Source organism: Pinus tabuliformis, chromosome 4_2 (assembly GCF_031772625.1).
Source record: "Pinus tabuliformis cultivar Carrire ecotype Pingquan chromosome 4_2, CPIR1, whole genome shotgun sequence".
Classification (NCBI taxonomy): Eukaryota; Viridiplantae; Streptophyta; class Pinopsida; order Pinales; family Pinaceae; genus Pinus; species Pinus tabuliformis.
The window spans coordinates 565,804,415-565,823,993 of record NC_142304.1 but is presented as its reverse complement, the minus strand read 5'-3'; the positions used below and the strand labels follow the sequence as shown (position 1 = coordinate 565,823,993).

At 37.8% G+C, this 19,579-nt stretch overlaps 1 protein-coding gene and 1 pseudogene across 1 annotated transcript; both read right to left on the bottom strand.

Moving 5' to 3' along the window:
- Positions 1-835: 835 nt before the first annotated feature.
- On the bottom strand, positions 836-1,351 carry LOC149170541 (uncharacterized). The gene has a single exon (XM_089428104.1). It carries the CDS (start codon positions 1,346-1,348, stop codon positions 836-838), a length of 513 nt encoding a protein of 170 aa, XP_089284230.1. The 5' UTR covers positions 1,349-1,351.
- A 337-nt stretch (positions 1,352-1,688) lies between these two features.
- Positions 1,689-19,579, bottom strand: part of LOC149170540 (respiratory burst oxidase homolog protein F-like) — a 32,721-nt pseudogene continuing 14,830 nt past the window's right edge.

Sequence of the window (19,579 nt, the reverse complement as noted above, 5' to 3'; positions counted from 1 at the left end):
TTTAAATTATAGAGTTGGTCTTCCCACCTTGATCTCCATTCTTCTTTTGCAAGTTCCTTCTTGTTAACTCCAATCGTTTCAACGACACCAGATGACAAAATTCATCCAGCAAAGTTCTAAGATTAACCTTATGGAGGACAATCAGTTCGAGGTGCTTAAGGTGCCCTATTGATTTTGGTAAATTTAAGTTGGCTCATCAATTCTCCATATTCTCCTCTACCAAAGCTCTCAGATCTCTCTTTCAATCTCAGTTATCATAGATTCACAATCTCAGTTAGCACAGATTCACAGAGACATGACATAAACATCCACACATATACACAACACACATTACAAAAAAGCAAATATAGTAGTACATGGGTAGGTAGTACATGGGAATATGAATGATAGAGAGTATATTTAAAAACCTTATTTAAAAAACATAAATGTAAACGGCTTTATTTTTTAAGATACTAATATTTTGGAATCTATTTGTCCCAAACTGTGTGTTTACATTTCTCCCATAATAATCGCTAAATGTGAAGCTTATTATATATGCTTTGTCCCTATCCAAAAAGGATGAGTCAATCTGAGACCATCCATTCAAACACAGAACAGCAAGGCAAATATGCGTCCTGTCGTGAGCTATATGGGTAACATTCATCAGAGAATCTACCAAAGCTATATGCTAGGCAGACCTTGCACTTTCTCCATAATGTTTTAATTTGGATTGTCGAAAGGCAACTACAAAACCTCCCTCAACTATCTAACATCTTAGAATACAAACTCTGCCTAACATATAACCTTTGGCTAAGACTTCAATTATGCATTCATTTCAAATTTATTTCTTTGCTTTTCACATTTCAAGCACCTTCACTTGTTGCTGCAACTGCTCCAGTAATCCCACCTCGGCCCACTGCTTAGGACAACCCTTAGCATCAGTGTACTCCAATGACATACAATGTTGGATACCTGGCAGCCCTTCTAACTTGGAGCACCCATGAACATTTAATACCCAAAGCTTTTTTAGTTCGGCCAATCCCCGTATGCTCTTTAGCTTCGCACAATCATATGCCTGCAACTCATTCAAAGATACCAATGTTTCAATACCTAGCAACTCCTCTACATTTTTGCACTGACTAATGTCCAACACTTGAAGTTTTGGAAGACCAGAAAGCCTTGCTATTTTCCTCAAGTTAGAGCAATTAGTCAATTCCAGTTTTATCAGAGTCTTTGGCAATGTTCCAACCTCCACTAGATGATTACAAAACCTGAGGGAGACATATTTAAGGATGGGGCAGACACATGTGGCAAATGATACCTCTGATAATTTCGTGTTATAAACTTCTAAGAGTTGCAACCGAGGCATGCAGTTGTCATTAGGAGATTATAAATTATTCAATGTTTGCACCGGCAATTCAATCCTCTCAACTCAGTCAACTGAGTCAACAGTCGAATAGTCACCGACAAATGTTTCAATTCATTGCAATTCTCGAGCCTCATTTCTTGTAAGATCTTCGAGTGACCAAGTGAAAGTGGTAGACTTTCCAGTGAAGGGATCCCTATTTCCAGAACTTCTAAATCGCCCAAGTCTCCAATTTCATTTGGAAATTATTTTATGTTTGTACCCCTAAGATCTAATTTTTTTAGGTACTTTCGATATGCTATTTGTGGAGGTAATATTTCAATGTTATTACAATAGGAAACATCTAAACATTCAAGTGTGCTGATGTTTCCCAGTGTTTCTCTAGAGACCCATGAACATTTAATACCCGAATATTTGTCAATTCGACCAATCCCCGTATGCTCTTCAGCTTCGCACAATCATATGCCTGCAACTCTTTCAAAGATACCAACGTTTCAATACTTGGCAGCTCCTCTACATTTTTGCATGGACTAATGTCCAGCACTTGAAGTTTTGGAAGACCAGAAAGCCCTGCTATTTTCCTCAAGTTAGAGCAATTAGTCAATTCCAGTTTTATCAGAGTCTTTGGCAATGTTCCTACCTCCACCAAATGATTACAAAACCTGAGGGAGACATATTTAAGGATGGGACAGACACCTGTGGCAAATGATACCTCTGATAATTTCGTGTTATAAACTTCTAAGACTTGTAGCCGAGACATGCAGTTGTCATTGGGAGATTCTAAATTATTCAATGTTTGCAACCGGCAATTCAATACTCTCAACTCAGTCAACTGAGTCAACAGTCGAATAGTCACCGGCAAATGTTTCAATTCACTGCAATTCTCGAGCCTCAATTCCTTTAAGATCTTCAAGTGACCAAGTGAAAGTGGTAGAATATCCAGTGAAGGGCTCCCTATTTCCAGAACTTCTAAGTCGCCCAAGTCTCCAATTTCATTTGGAAATTCTTTTATGTTTGTAGCCCTAGGATCTAATTTTTGTAGGTACTTTTGATATGCTATTTGCGGAGGTAATATTTCAATGTTCTTACAATAGGAAACATCTAAACATTAAAATGTGCTAATGTTTCCCAGTGTTTTGCTAGAGACGGTCAAATTATAGAACCAACTCAAATCAATATATTTAAGACGAATTAAATTACCAAAAGAACCTGGAAGCATATACAACTGTAGGGAGTGAGACAGACCTATGTATTTCAGGTTTATTAAATTACTGAAAGACTTTGGAAGCACCTGCAAATGAGAAGAGTGAGACAAATCGATGTAATCCAAGTTTATTAAGTACCCAAAGGAATCTGGCAGTGATTTTAGATTTGGGAAACTTGTTAACTCCAATCGTTTCAACGACACCAAATGAAAAAATTCATCTAGCAAAGTTTTAAGATTAATCTTATGGAGGACAATCAGTTCGAGGTGCTTAAGGTGCCCTATTGATTTTGGTAAATTTAAGTTGGCTCATCAATTCTCCATATTCTCCTCTACCAAAGCTCTCACCTCTCTCTTTCAATCTCAGTTATTATAGATTCACAATCTCAGTTAGCACATATTCACAGACACATGACATAAACATCCAAACATATACACAACACACATTACAAAAAAGCAAATATAGCAGTACATGGGTAGGTAGTACATGGGAATATGAATGATAGAGAGTATATTTAAAAACCTTATTTAAAAAACATAAATGTAAATGGCTTTCTTTTTAAGATACTAATATTTTGGAATCTATTTGTCTCAAACTGTGTGTTTACATTTCTTCCATAATAATCGCTAAATGTGAAGCTTATTATATATGCTTTGTCCCTATCCAAAAAGGATGAGTCAATCTGAGACCATCCATTCAAACACAGAACAAAAATGTTTTTTTTTACAACAATCCCAATCAAGGAAACCATCATGGTTAATTTTATTCAGTCCAACCAACAACACTTCCTGAGAATTGAATTATCCACTTTGTAGAACATTATACAATTTCAACTATGTCAAGTATTTCTTCATTATCATCTTGAAATTACTTATACCTTCAACAAGTCCAGTAAGTAATTTTTCCGTGAGCAGACGGGGGGCTAAGAAAGGCAGATTGCAAACTCGAAGTCAGTCATCATGGGTTAAATCCATCTTTGATGGAGCATCCAGGAGCAAACCAGGCAATGCATAGGCAAGGGAATGTTGAGAAACAAGCTTGATCACATTACGCAGATTTTAGCCAAGATTTTGGAATCCTTATCTAACAATCAAGCAGAGATGGAGGGCATTCAAGGGCAATCCATGCCTTCCATAGACTAGCCCTGGGAAGGGATATTGGAGGTTCAAAGATGAACATGGTCACAATGGAGGAACGTTAGGCATGCTTTAAATTCAATATTAATGGAGCATCCAAAGGGTAACCCAAGCCTTGCAAGGGCAAGGGAGTGTTTAGAGATAAACATGGTGACATTCCACTTATGTTAGGCAAGTTTTTGGATAACAAATCTAAAACAATCAACCAGAGTGAACGATATACACGGGCAGGCCATATTGCTCAGGGAAACACTGAGGAAGCTGAACATGGGGTTTAGAGATGTGCATGGTTACATCAGAAGACTGTAAGCCAAGTTTTTCAAAATTAGGCAAATATGGAAGGCATCGTATTTGGGCATAGCAAGGAAAGGATGTGAAACTCAAAATGGTGATTTTCTATCAGGAATAGAGACTTATTATAACCAATAGCAATGGGAAATTATTTAACTGCTGGTGGGAGGTGGGCAACAAGGTCTCTTCAATACAAGAAGTGAAAAAAGTGTTTTGAATCTCGATGGATGGGAGTTCAGACATGTATAAAGGCCTCCAAATAAGATCACGGATTGATTAACCAACCAGAGAATCTTAACTAAGTCCTTCCGTTATCATTCTCAAGAATCGTTTTACCAATGTACAAGGGTAATAAAAAGTTGTGTGTTGGAAATAATACTGAGAGGGGGGGTGAATCAGTATTATCAAGTTCTTTTAATAAAATCTTCCTTATTTATTCTTTGAATTATTTTTGCATGTCAGTACCATAAAATAATGAGCATGAACAAAGAAAACAGATAGTCACACCAAAGAACACAAGATGTAAGGTGGAAACCCAATGTGGGTGAAAACCACCTACTGCAATATGTCTCTATCTTCTTTCAAATTAGAAACTCCTTTTACAATGGTTTTTTACTGGTGCAGTCCTTTACCAGTACGCAGGCTGCAACCTGCAGAGAGCTACAACTCTCTCTCGTTTTCCAGTCTCTCCTGGAAGGGAGCTACAACCCCCTACTTCTTTTCTTTCAAGGACCACTTTTCATAAATTTTCAAACTGGATCCAAGAACATCAAAAACCCATCAACTACACTTGCATCATCAATCTCTGATTTCACCAAAGCCAACCCGCATACAGATCTGCAAATATTTCCTTATAACTTTGCAGTTGTTACATCAGACATACCCAGATCATAACATGTGTAAAATAAAACATGCATCAATAATTCAGACCCAGATTATTAGATTTATAGATCAAGCGTATGCCACATATCATAGATCAAAATCATATAGAGATACCACTATTCCAGCCTTAAGATTTTGACCCATCAATAGAACTTATCCTTCTCCTTACGCTCAGGTTCCTTCTTCATTCAGATCCAGATCTGCACCAAAACCCAATCACAATATTCCAGATCTAGCACTTTATCAGATATTCGATAATTCAGAAGATGCTTTGCCAAATGATCTCCTTCCTCTTTTATAGTCTTAGGCCTTTCAAAATACCACGGGCCAAAACCATAGGATCAAAAAATTGTTGGACTAATACCATGAACCAACCATGAAAGTACGTGAGATCAACACTTTTGGATGCAATACCACGGGCCAAAACCATAGGATCAAAAACTGTCGGACTAATACCATGAACCAACCATGAAATTGCGTGAGATCAACACTTTTGACGAGGTACCATGGTCCAAAATCATAGGTTCAAATACCAAGGACTAACTACCATGGACCAAAGGTAAGTTCTCCAACATATACACGCTTTTCCTTGCATGAAAGTGCGTACCATGGTCCAAAACCATAGGTTCAAATACCAAGGACTAACTACCATGGACCAAAGGTAAGTTCTCCAACATATACGCGCTTTTCCTCATAGGTTCAAATACCAAGGACTAACTACCATGGACCAAAGGTAAGTTCTCCAACATATACGCGCTTTTCCTCATAGGTTCAAATACCAAGGACTAACTACCATGGACCAAAGGTAAGTTCTCCAACATATACGCGCTTTTCCTTGCATGAAAGTGCGTGAACTTTTTCTCTACATGAAATAAACTTTTCTCTGCATAAAAGTGCGTGAACTTTTCTCTACATGAAATAAACTTTTCTCTGCATATAAGTGCGTGAACTTTTCTCTACACTATAATTTATTATCTGAGATGAGTGGGTTGCCATCAAGTACAACATATGTATCATAATGCCAACAATCTCCCCCTTTGGACTTGATGGCAACAACAACCAATCACTCTCCCCCTTTGACATCAAGGGCAAAGGGTTATGCTCCCCCTAAGAACATGCTCCCTTGACTATAAACCAGATCTGCAAAGAAGAACCATAATCCATGACCATGAAAGAGATAGAGATGTATTGCAGCAATATTCAGACCAGCATCCATGATCTCCTTCTGTACTTCCTCCATAATGCCAACAATACATGATATGCTCCCCTGAACCTGTGCCATTCGATCTTTGACCAATCCGCAACCCAGCACATGTACGCATATACTTCAGATGAACCTTGCGTACAACCAACAATCAGAAGAGATTCAACAACAAGATGATGCATCAACAACCCCCAGCTTTTGCCTGAGGTATTCAAAGGTCTCCCTAGGCAATGGTTTGGTGAGTATATCAGCAACCTGTTCCTTAGAAGGAACATACTCCAACTTGACCTTTTGTTCAAGCACTTGTTCCCGGAGAAAGTGATACTTGATTGGTATGTGCTTGGTTTTTGAATGCATGACTGGGTTCTTTGAAATGCTGATTGCACTTGTATTATCACATAAGATGGAGATGGGTGGTGTACAAGTGATTTGAAAATCCTGCAAGGTCTGCATCATCCAAAGGAGTTGAGTGCAGCAAGATGCAGCAGCAACATATTCTGCTTCAGCTGTAGACAAGGCAATCGAACTCTGTTTCTTGCTGAACCAAGATACTAATCTGGAACCCATAAAGAATGCACCACCACTTGTGCTTTTCCTGTCATCCACGCTTCCGGCCCAATCTGCATCTGTATAAGCATGAAGTGTGAGATCTGTATCTCTAGGATACCATAAGCCATAGTTTTGAGTCCCTTGAAGATATTTGAAGATTCTCTTTACTGCCTGAAGATGAGTTTCCTTTGGATTTGCCTGAAATCTTCCAACTATTCCCACTGCATGCATGATGTCTGGTCGGGTACCTGTCAAATAAAGTAGACTTCCAATCATAGATCTGTAAGTTGGTTGATGCATTGCTGCTGATTCATCATTTGCACTGAGGTTACATCCTGTGACCATGGGTGTACATACTGGTTTTGCTTCTTCCATACCATATTTCTTCAAAATCTGCTTGAGATACTTGGTTTGAGACAAGAAGATCCCTCCTTCATTTTGTTGGATTTGCAAACCAAGAAAATATGTCAGTTCTCCCAGCAAGGACATTTCGAATTCTTTCTGCATCACCAAGGCAAAGCTTTGACTCATAGCTTCTTCATTGCTGCCAAAGATAATGTCATCTACATACACAACAAGTATTAGCAATTTGTCATTTTCAACTTTTATATAAAGATTGCTGTCTGCTGATCCTTTTGAAAAAACTTGTTGATGAAGATATTTGTCCAAACGATAGTACCAAGCCCTTGGAGCTTGTTTGAGGCCATAGAGAGCCTTTTTCAATCTGCATACAAGATTTGGATCATTTCCAAGAATGAAACCATCTGGCTGCTCAATGTATACTTCTTCTTCCAAGTCTCCATTCAGAAAGGCTGATTTCACGTCCATTTGAAATACTTTGAAGTTTTGAAAGCTTGAGAGAGCAAGGAACATTCGGATGGCCTCAAGTCTTGCAACAGGAGCAAAAGTTTCTTCAAAATCTATTCCTTCTTGCTGCGCATACCCTTTACAAACAAGTCTGGCCTTGTTTCTAATTACTTCTCCATTTTCATTCAATTTATTTTTGAAGACCCATTTTGTTCCTATAACATTCTTATCCTTTGGTCTAGGAACCAGCTCCCAAGTGTTGTTCTTTTCAATCTGCTCAAGTTCTTCATCCATTGCTTTGACCCAACATTCATCTTTGCATGCCTCTTTCACATTTTGTGGTTCAGTGGAAGAGAGTAATGCCAAATAGCTTGAAGCTTCTGCAATTGTTCTTCTTGTTTGTACACCTGCTTCTTTCTGTCCCAAAATCTGAGATTCTGGATGATTCTTCTGAACGTATCTGGATGGAGTCTTCTCTTCTATCCTTATCTGCTCCTCTGGTTCTTCTTGAGGTTCTTCTTCTTCATCATTCTGTCTTTGAGGATGGCCTTCATCTTCTTCGATATCTTCATGATTTACTTGCCTAGGAATGTATCCCTTCTCATCAACCACTACATCAATGCTGTCAACAATTCTTCCAAGTCTTTTATTATAGCACTTGTATGCTTTGCTGTGTGGAGAATAACCAAGAAGGATGCCTTCATCTGCTCTAGGTTCAAGTTTGCCAAGTTGCTCATCAGTATTTTTAATATAGCATTTGCTCCCAAAGATTTTGAAGTGCTTTACCGAAGGAGTCTCACCATACCAGAGCTCATGAGGGGTTTGAGTGCTGTTCACTCGGACATTTGTTTTGTTGAGAATAATAACCGCAGCATGTGCTGCTTCACCCCAGAAAGTTGCGGGAGTTCCAGATTCATCAAGCATAGCACGAGCCATTTGTTGGACAGTTTTGTTCATTCTTTCCACCACTCCATTTTGCTGAGGAGTTCTAGCTGTAGAGAATTCTCTTCTTATCCCATGTTCTTCACAGAAATCGAAAAATTCATTTGAGGTAAACTCCCCACCTCTGTCGGATCTAAGACACTTAATTTTGTATCCTGATTCATTTTCAACCAAGGCTTTAAAGGATTTGAATTTTTCGAATGCTTCATCTTTGTGCTTCATAAGTCCTAACCAGACAAACCTGGAGAAATCGTCAATGAATAATATCAAGTATTCTTCTCCTCGAGGTGTCCTTTTCCTGAATGGACCACATGTATCTGTATGTACTAGCTCAAGAGGCATGCTAGCTGATCCTTCCTTTTCCGGAAAGGTAGTTCTGGTTTGCTTTCCAAACTGACATGATTTGCATATGGTGTTGTCTGGAACTTTGATATCTGGAAGACCACGAACTGCCTGATATTTGCATGCTTTCCTTATTTGTGAAAAGCTTAGATGCCCCAACCTCCGGTGCCATAACCAGTGCTCATCATCCTTGCTCAGATAGCATTGTTGTTGTCCTTCTTCAAATATGTATAGATTATTTGGAGTTCTTTTACCTTTGATCACTGTTTTACCTGTATCAAGATCACGAACAAGACATCCATTTGATCTGAATATCACCTCGGTTCTTTGATCACACATCTGGCTGACACTTAGAAGATTATGTTTCAATCCATCAACATACAAAACATTTCCATCTTTGACCTTTTCTTTTAACTGAGCAGTGCCTTTTCCTTTTATAGTTGCAGGAGTATCATTTCCAAAAGAAACTTTCTTTCCTTTTTCTAGAGCAGAATATGATTCAAGTTTTTCTTTATCACCTGTCATATGCTTCGAACATCCACTGTCAATGTACCATAGATTTTCCTGTCCCTCTGCATAAAATGCTATCCCACATCTTTCTGTTTGTGGTTCCTTTATTCTCCATGTTTTGGTGCTTGAGGCTTGTTCCTTTGTCTGCTGAAACCTGCTCCTGCATTCAGAATCTTCATGACCAAAGTTATTGCAAATAGAACATTCAACTTCATTTTCAAGAACCGAAAAGTTGTTATAGGTCCTTTTTGTAATCCCGGTCATACTTCTTTGTTTTTGAGCTTCTCTAGTCATGATCGTTTTATATGCAACACATTGAGCTGCTTTGTGACCAAAGTTATGGCAAGAAAAGCATTGTCCATTGAAGAAATTTCTGCGGTTATCAAATCTTCCGGCCAAACGATTGTAATTTCTATTGTCATTCATTCTTGAAGCAAATTGAGAGGATTTTACCTGTGGCTGGTTGTAGCTTTTGTTCATCCTTAAGACAGATTGCCCCTGATTTGCCTGATAGTCTTTGTTTGTAATTGGTCCCTGCTTTACTTGGTGATCTCCATTGTGCTTTTGCTCATTCCTTCTTGCTGCATCAAGATAACTCTTTGAGGTGGATGCTTGAGAAGTTTCTCCATTATAGCCCAGACCTGTCTTGTTTAGAGGAGAGCGTTGTACATTGATGATCTCATCCAGAGTTTCAGATCCTTTGACAAACTTAAGATTAATAGCCTTTGTTTTCTCAATCTCTCTTCTAAGACCAACAATTTCGCCTTCTAACTTTTCAAGATATTTTTCTTTTTCATCAATTTGAAGTTGTAGAGTATCAATGATCCTATTCTTTTCTTCTATACATGTCTTGAGTCTAGAAATTTCTTCACAAAAGCTATCCACATCTATAGCATCCATGTAATCATCATCTTCAAATGCCATTAAGAGTTTATAGTCATTACCTCGTTCATCTTCGTCACTATTTGATAGACCATCACTATCTTCATGAGTGTAGTAGCTTTTCTTATTTGCAATCTGTTTCTTGTTCCATCTAGCAGGTTCCTTTCCTTTATCCTTATGAGGACATTTTGCAGCATAATGACCTACTCTTCCACAAGCAAAGCATTTAAAAGGTAACTTACCTCTGAACCTTCCAGTTCCCCTTTGAAGATTTCTGACAAAATTTGATTCTTCTTCTTCTTCTTCTGGCACGTGACTTGCTTCATAATAGTCTCCTTTGCCTGAAGCCTTGAAAGCAGCTTCTCTTCTGTCTGATGGACCTCCCTTTCTCATTTCATAAGCAGTTAGAATTCCGTGTAGCTGAGACATAGTAAGAATTCGTAGATTTTCCTTTTCTTCTATTGCAGACACTTTAGATTCAAACTTGGGGGACAATGATCTTAGAACTTTTTCAACCACAATAGCCTCTTTTATTTCTTCACCCAAGTTTTTCATGCAATTAACAATCTCATCTACCCGAAGGAAATAGTTAGCCACACTTTCATCATTATACATTCTGAGATTCTCATACTGAATCCTGAGGGTTTGAAGTTTAGCACGCTTTACCTGTTCATCTCCTTCGTAGCTCAAGACAATCTTGTCCCATATTTCTTTTGCGGATTTATATTGCATAACCTTCACGAATTCTGTTTGAGATAAGCATCCCAGCAGAGTATTGACTGCTTTAGCATTTGTTTCATATTTCTTCTTTTCGGCCGTATCTGTAGGAGTAGCTGAAGGAAAAGTGTAGCCTGTATCTATGATATCCCAAACTTCTGTACCAAGAGATTGAAGATAGGCAGTAACTCTTACCTTCCAATAATTGAAGTTTGTCCCATCAAAAATTGGTGGCCTGATTGATGCTTCCCTCTCGTAGTTGCTCATGATGAATGATCTTCCTTCAAGCGATCAAGCTTCTCTGAAGGACCTGCTCTGATACCAATTGTTGGAAATAATACTGAGAGGGGGGGTGAATCAGTATTATCAAGTTCTTTTAATAAATCTTCCTTATTTATTCTTTGAATTATTTTTGCATGTCAGTACCATAAAATAATGAGCATGAACAAAGAAAACAGATAGTCACACCAAAGAACACAAGATGTAAGGTGGAAACCCAATGTGGGTGAAAACCACCTGCTGCAATATGTCTCTATCTTCTTTCAAATTAGAAACTCCTTTTACAATGGTTTTGTACTGGTGCAGTCCTTTACCAGTACGCAGGCTGCAACCTGCAGAGAGCTACAACTCTCTCTCGTTTTCCAGTCTCTCCTGGAAGGGAGCTACAACCCCTACTTCTTTTCTTTCAAGGACCACTTTTCATAAATTTTCAAACTGGATCCAAGAACATCAAAAAACCATCAACTACACTTGCATCATATACAGATCTGCAAATATTTCCTTATAACTTTGCAGTTGTTACATCAGACATACCCAGATCATAACATGTGTAAAATAAAACATGCATCAATAATTCAGACCCAGATTATTAGATTTATAGATCAAGCGTATGCCACATATCACAGATCAAAATCATATAGAGATACCACTATTCCAGCCTTAAGATTTTGACCCATCAATAGAACTTATCCTTCTCCTTATGCTCAGGTTCCTTCTTCATTCAGATCCAGATCTGCACCAAAACCCAATCACAATATTCCAGATCTAGCACTTTATCAGATATTCGATAATTCAGAAGATGCTTTGCCAAATGATCTCCTTCCTCTTTTATAGTCTTAGGCCTTTCACAATACCATGGGCCAAAACCATAGGATCAAAAAACTGTTGGACTAATACCATGAACCAACCATGAAAGTACGTGAGATCAACACTTTTGGATGCAATACCACGGGCCAAAACCATAGGATCAAAAACTGTCGGACTAATACCATGAACCAACCATGAAATTGCGTGAGATCAACACTTTTGACGAGGTACCATGGTCCAAAATCATAGGTTCAAATACCAAGGACTAACTACCATGGACCAAAGGTAAGTTCTCCAACATATACATGCTTTTCCTTGCATGAAAGTGCGTACCATGGTCCAAAACCATAGGTTCAAATACCAAGGACTAACTACCATGGACCAAAGGTAAGTTCTCCAACATATACGCGCTTTTCCTCATAGGTTCAAATACCAAGGACTAACTACCATGGACCAAAGGTAAGTTCTCCAACATATACGTGCTTTTCCTCATAGGTTCAAATACCAAGGACTAACTACCATGGACCAAAGGTAAGTTCTCCAACATATACGTGCTTTTCCTTGCATGAAAGTGCGTGAACTTTTTCTCTACATGAAATAAACTTTTCTCTGCATAAAAGTGCGTGAAATTTTCTCTACATGAAATAAACTTTTCTCTGCATATAAGTGCGTGAACTTTTCTCTACACTATAATTTATTATCTGAGATGAGTGGGTTGCCATCAAGTACAACATATGTATCATAATGCCAACATTGTGCTATCCAGCTTAAAAGTGAGGTCTTGAAGTCTGGTTTAATATAAGAAGAGATACTATCATCTGGGATTTTTAGACAATCTATATAACTACTTAGTGTATATGGGCAACTATAGTCCTAAATATTGCTGATATTAAAAATTCGGAGGGCGTTTTCTCTAAGAAAAATCGAAATAAAATAAAATATTAAAAAAAATGTGGTACAAAAATATCAGAAAGTACTTTACCTATAGAGACACCACAGCTTAGAATACAGACTTTGCTAAGAGGAGCCTTCGGATTAATTTTGGAAACACAACCAACATGCACAACAGTGTACTCACTGAAAGTCTATGTACCAAGGAAGTGGTAAATTGGCTTTCCATTGATGGAAAACCTTGACTTTCCATCACTTATCATGACCCCTCTCTCAGTATTAATTCTTAGCAGATCACACATGTTGCTCTCTTCTGACTTGTAGTTTCTGCATTCCTTGCATTCTCTAGTAAATACAGGAAGCACACTGTCACCCAGCTTGAGGTCAGTTACCCCTTCTCCAACACTTTCAACAACTCTGTGTCAACAATTGCCAGAATTAGCAGGCAATCAATCACAGGAAAATTTTCCCGTGAAATGCTATGATTGAATAATTATGACCTAATAATTATTGTCATAGGAAAAAACAGAGTGAATACCCAGCTGCTTCATGTCCAAAGATGTGGGGAAAGAGAGGCATTTGACCCTGCAACTAGATCAGTAATAGACATTTCATCACCAAGAAAAATTAATTGCACCAAAAGAAAGATGAGTTCTCCATGGTCCTGGTGGAGGAGATTTCCATGTGTGTATGTCTCTGAGTGTGTAACACTAATGAAACATCCATCTTAACCCCAAGATCGACTAAGCCTTTTGAGGAGTCAAAATAATCCAAGCAGAAACCTCTAGTTGTTAAAAAGATCAAGGTTTAAGATGGATCTAAATTACAATAGGAAACATCTAAACATTCAAGTGTGCTGATGTTTCCCAGTGTTTCGCTAGAGATGGTTAAATTATAGCACCAACTCAAATCAAGATATTCAAGATGAATTAAATTACCAAAAGAACCTGGAAGCGTCTGCAACTGTAGGGAGTGAGACAGACCTATGTCTTTCAGGTTTATTAAATTACCGAAAGACTTTGGAAGCACATGCAAATGAGAAGAGTGAGACAGATCGATGTAATCCAAGTTTATGAAGTACCCAAAGGAATCTGGCAGTGACTTTAGATTTGGGCAACTTGTTAACTCCAATCTTTTCAACGACACCAAATGACAAAATTCATCCAGCAAAGTTTTAAGATTAATCTTATGGAGGACAGTCAGTTCGAGGTGCTTAAGGTGCCCTATTGATTTTGGTAACTTTGAAAGGGGAGAATAAATAACTAACTGTCGCAACAACAAAGGTGCCTACAAAATGTTCCAGGGTTTTAATCGTAAGAAAGAATTCGAGGATTAGCTTTTGCAAAACCATTTAAATTTGTTGCAGATCATACTGTGCGAAATCAGTAACGAATAAACACATAGTTTAAATTGCCAAAATTTTATTTACCCAATATCTGGATTGCCACAATGATTTCAATTTCTTCCCCTGCACTTCTAAAACCCTAAGGTTCTTCATAGGTATCCAAGAAGGCAGAGAAAACTAGGGGCATTTATTCTAGCGAAGCCATATAAGGTTTGGTAATCGCACCCTCCTCAAAAATCGCTCCACCAAATCACCTTTACCATCCAGCCCTCTGTGATTGATAAATACATCACAATAGAAGTTGTGATTGCTGTGGGAATTACATGAGGTGGAGGTTGTCGTTGTAGCCGCAGAGGATGAGGCGTCAATCGTTGAAACTGTAGGACGAAGATTGTGAGAACGAGGAGGTGAACTTTCAATTTCTATCCTGATTTCAGTTTCAGAAGGGTTTTGGGGGCATGAGGATACAGGGGATGCCATTGCCAATGCCGATTCGACTATAAAAACATAAATTGGAGCCCGTAAACTAAAATAGCCATAAACTCCACAAAACCGTAAATGAAAACAGCCATAAACTCCATGAACTCTCCCAGAAGCTCGGCGCACAGATGTCAAGTGGAAAGTGAAACGTTTTTTAAGGTTTTTTAAGGTTTTAAAACATTTTTTATTAAATCAGATGGCTGATTTTTGTTCAATCGTCTAACAAAAGATCTAACCGCTACGATTAGGACAGAAAGGCATTTGGGGGAGTTCATTTCAAAGGGAAACACCTTACGGCGTAAATATATATAGATCCTTTATTTTCAATGGTTTCCTATGTCGCCTACGCTTGCAAAGTGCACACACAACTAGATTCGTTGACGAAGATGAACTCTCGGAATTCAAACTCGAGGCCTTATTTCTGCGAATACGAGGACCGGGAACCATTTCAGATTAGATGGAATTTTCCCTTGCTTATACAGTGCAAATTGGGAAACCTGCCATATGGCCCGTCGATCCGAAGCTTGGGAAACCTGCACATGGTTCGTCTTTTTGTTAAATAATTTGAATCTTGCATTTCTGATTTTTTTATTTTTTTCATTAATGTTCAACATACTTGGATTTGTTTTCATCGTCTCCATAGAGTCCACTCTCCGCTCTCAGAAGTCCACTTTTTCCAGCTGTAGGGGGCTCCATTTTCTATAAAGATCTGTGATTAGAACTTACAGCCGACATAGAAACTTCGTCTTAAAGCTACAAGTACTAAATTAGTAATCACCTACAAGAAAAGTCTTTACATCTCCTGCGTCCAGTCTCCAACTGTTCTAATATGCATGCTAATGTGTTCATCATCTAGAGAAGAGGTGATCGAGAATGGATGCCTACATGTAGAAAGTTCAGAAAAAATGTAAAAATCATGGAAGAAACACTAAAAGATCTTATCAATTGATAAATTCTAATGTAGGTTCACAACTTAGCATTCGAAAGGCGAGATCTCGGGGCACTAGAGAAATAAATACATTCCACTCTTATACTCGAAGCCTGCAGGTTTTGACATATGCAAAGCCAGGATGTTTCCGCGATAAACTACCGCCTGCAAAATAAATAAAGCAGATATGTTGATTGCACTTGCAAAGGATTTCAAGATACAGATAATACAAGAAAATTGCATATCTGAAGTAGAAACTGCATGACCTTGACAATATTGACAGTATAATTCCCTGCTCTGAATGCTCTCAGTGTGCGCTCGCCGCAATATAAAAGCACCTGAACAGCAATATACATCCAAATCTGCACGTTCAAATCGCGTAATAAATTAAACCCCGAACATCAAATTCTGAAGCAAATTGTCTATGTTTCTTTTCATTTAAGCTAAATTCTCAAGCATTTTAGAACGAAATTAGATATTCATTTCTTACTTTCAATCTTTTAGGGAATAAATTTCGAGGCGTTTTACTTCGAAGTTAGACATGTAGTTTAGAATTAACAGAAAACAAGTTGAAATGTCCTTATGGTTTTCTCCCTCCAATCTCGCACGAAGAAAAGGTGAATGGAATGACAATGAGAAGCAGGTAAATCATGACAAATGCATGATGTGAATACCAAAAAGCATTGAACTTGGCCAGTTTATCAAGTTGTTGAGGAAGTTTCATTGAACTTCTTCTAAACTAAGAGGTCGCGAGAATGAAGGAAATGGCCATGAGTATGACCATACAAACCCCCGTGATGCCTACTATGCTTCTTAAGATATCTCCATAATTCGGCTTTTCACTGCCAAAATATGCTTTAAGATAAATATTATATGATTCCTCGTCGCAATTTGCAATTCTAATGAAATCGCAACTTATATGATCCAGGCCGTGAAGCATGACGCTTATAACAATGGCCCCGGCGATGGTATGCATGAATATTAAAATAAAAAATGTTAATAAAGAACTTCGAAATCCATTTCCTGTTAACTTTACAAGAATTAAAATACCTTGTGGAAATTGATGTTGTCGTCAAATGGCACAATGGATCCTAAGATCGTGGAGCGAAGCCATGTTATCGTGTTCCTGCGGACGGCCAATAGTATGAGTGCCATGTTAATTTTGAGGGTTTCAACGCTTCCTTTGGCCACACATACACAGTATCCTGCTAATTTGAAGATGCCTCTGTTCCTGTACTGTATGAATTTCCATGTGAAAAACCCCAGTATAGTCGCCAACCATATGACAATAACCCAGGCCCTCAGCCCATTTTCGTCCAATAGATATCTCGCATTTTGCATTGCTCTCTGTATGGGATTCCTCCTGATTGGAACCGGTAAGATCTACTGGCTCAAATTTTGACTATAGTTTGCATGCCCTTCCTTTCCATAAGTCAAGCCTTGCAGCAGAGCTTTCAGCTGACTTAGCTGAAAGGTAGTAGGAAATTTAAAATGTCGATCAGATTCACCAGAGTTTCATAAGAAATATTTACAATTTCTTTATCAAATTGAGTAAAAATTATAGAAACTAGGTCATTTGCGAGATAAAAGAAATTATATAAATTTGTTTGAAAATCAGATCTGCAGGAAACAAAGATGACCTCAATATAGCCCATATGGTCTGGATCCAACTCTTCCATGATTAAATTTCCGTACTCTTCAGCTTGTTCCTTGAGCTTCATAAGCTTGTTAGCTGATGCACTGAGCATAATAACCTAGGAGATCATTTTCTATTAAATTATTGATTCAAAGATTTTCAGCATGCTTTCCATAAAATTATATACCGTCAATGGAAAATCATTACCTCTTTCATTTCATCCTCAGAAATCCACCTGTCTGCATTTTTGTCACACATGTGCATGTACTAGTTCAGGACTCTGAAAAAGCTTAAAGAACTCACGACACGCAAGCCACAAATGGTATAAAAGGAACTCTCACCCAGAGCATTTAAAATTGCAAGCTCAGTGACAATGTCAAAGCCTTAATTGAAAAAATGTTGAAAATTTTGCAAGGCCGGCACGAATTGTCCAAATTTTAGCCTCTGAAGCAAAATATCTTTAATTCGTGAATCTACATCCACGCTGCTAAACAGGACAGAAATATCTTACATGTCAAAGAAAATTTGCAGGCGAGAATCAAAGCTTTGAGCGGAGATTTGCATGCATAAATCACGAAGCTGCTCCTTGTTAATGAACTCCACATCATGCCATCCTCGTCTTCGAGCAAGACCATCAAAGAGCTCCAGTGCAAATTTATTTGAATCCATCATACCTGCCAAACAAACAGCACATTTCACAAACGCAGAGATTCGAACCGAGGTATTCTGTGCAAAATTGGAATCAACATCCAAAGACTCAAGGACCTTACCGATGCAAAGGCCAAAGTCAGCACGAGAAAGCGTAATCCATTCGGAAAAGCCAGCTGACCGAAACGCTCTTAGACGGCTTTCAAAAATGCTTGAAAATCCGCATTCGAATCTTCTTCCGTTTTACTAATAAACCTTAACCCCTGCAAAGCATTCTGCACTACAGATTTCTATCTAGACAGCTTACCACCGATCGTCGTAGACGAAGCCCTCGGGGTTCCACTCGGAGTGCTACGAACCGACAAAACCTTCGCAGTAATTGAACTGGTCGTCTGAGTGATCCACTTCACGTCGGCCTTCAATTCATGAGACAAATGCCGAAACAGCCATAAACTCCATGAAACCGTAAACGGAAACAGCCATAAACTCCACGAACTCTCCTGGAATCTCGGCGCACGGATGTCAATTGGAAAGTGAAATGTTTTTTAAGGTTTTTTAATGTTTGAAAATATTTTTTATTAAATCAGATGGCTGATTTTTGTACAATCGTCTAACAAAAGATCTAACAGCTACGATTAGGAGAGAAAGGCATTTGGGGGAGTTCATTTCAGAGGGAAACGCCTTACGGCGTAATTACAAAATAATTTTTATATATCTAAAATTATTATTAAAAGATAAACATATGTATTAGCATAGTAATAAAAATATATTTTCTTTAAAGATTATTGTTCACTTATCAAAACCCAAAAGTTGGTCGATCATTCTTAATTTGGAATCGAAAATAGTATCCTCACAAAAATATTAATAATAAAACTCTATATCAATTCTATAAATTAAATTGATTAAATTGTTAATTTAGATGAGTTGATATTATTGTTGATAAATTAACTATTTTTTCCTATTATATATGTAATATTACATGTATAATCTAGGTGATGATAATTAAGGAATCCAAAAAAGTATCATCACCAAATTATTAATAATTAAACTCTCTATCAACTCTATAAATAAATTGTTAACTTAGATGAGTTAATATTCTTATTGATAAATTAATTATTTTATCTTATGATATATAGTTTGGGTGATGATATCAAGCTTAATATAATCATTCTTATATTAAATATTTTTTTCTTTCAAAAATTAATTTTCTCATATTTTTCTCATATTTTTTTATTTTTATTTTTTTGTTTTACTAATATGTAATGATAAATATTATATGAAACTTTGAAATAAAATATAGAAAAATATTGTTAATTTAAATTTATTCCAAAATATGTAATAATGATACCTCAATGGGGTGTGTGCCTAGGAGGAGGATAACTTGATAGTCGATTTCTCCCATAGACATGGCTTAAGGCTTAATGACAGGTGGTGGGAGGATAGGTGAGCCTCCCCCCGTATTGTTTCTTTTACTATACAAGTGTGTTATAGTGGGGTCTCTGTAGGATGGTGGGAGTACAGAGAGATGACTTTAAAGACTTGGGAAGATGTCTGGCCAGAAGTGGTTAATTCATTCTAGAGAGCAAGCCTTGCAACTCTTACGGTATACCATTGGGGTCTCAAAGGAAAATTGTTGCATGTCAGATATGGCATAGAAACGAATCTGAGAGACTCTAGCGGAATGGGAAATCCTAGAATCCAATATGGCAACGTTCTATTGGTAAGTATGCTCGTCTTGTTTTTTTTTGTTCGT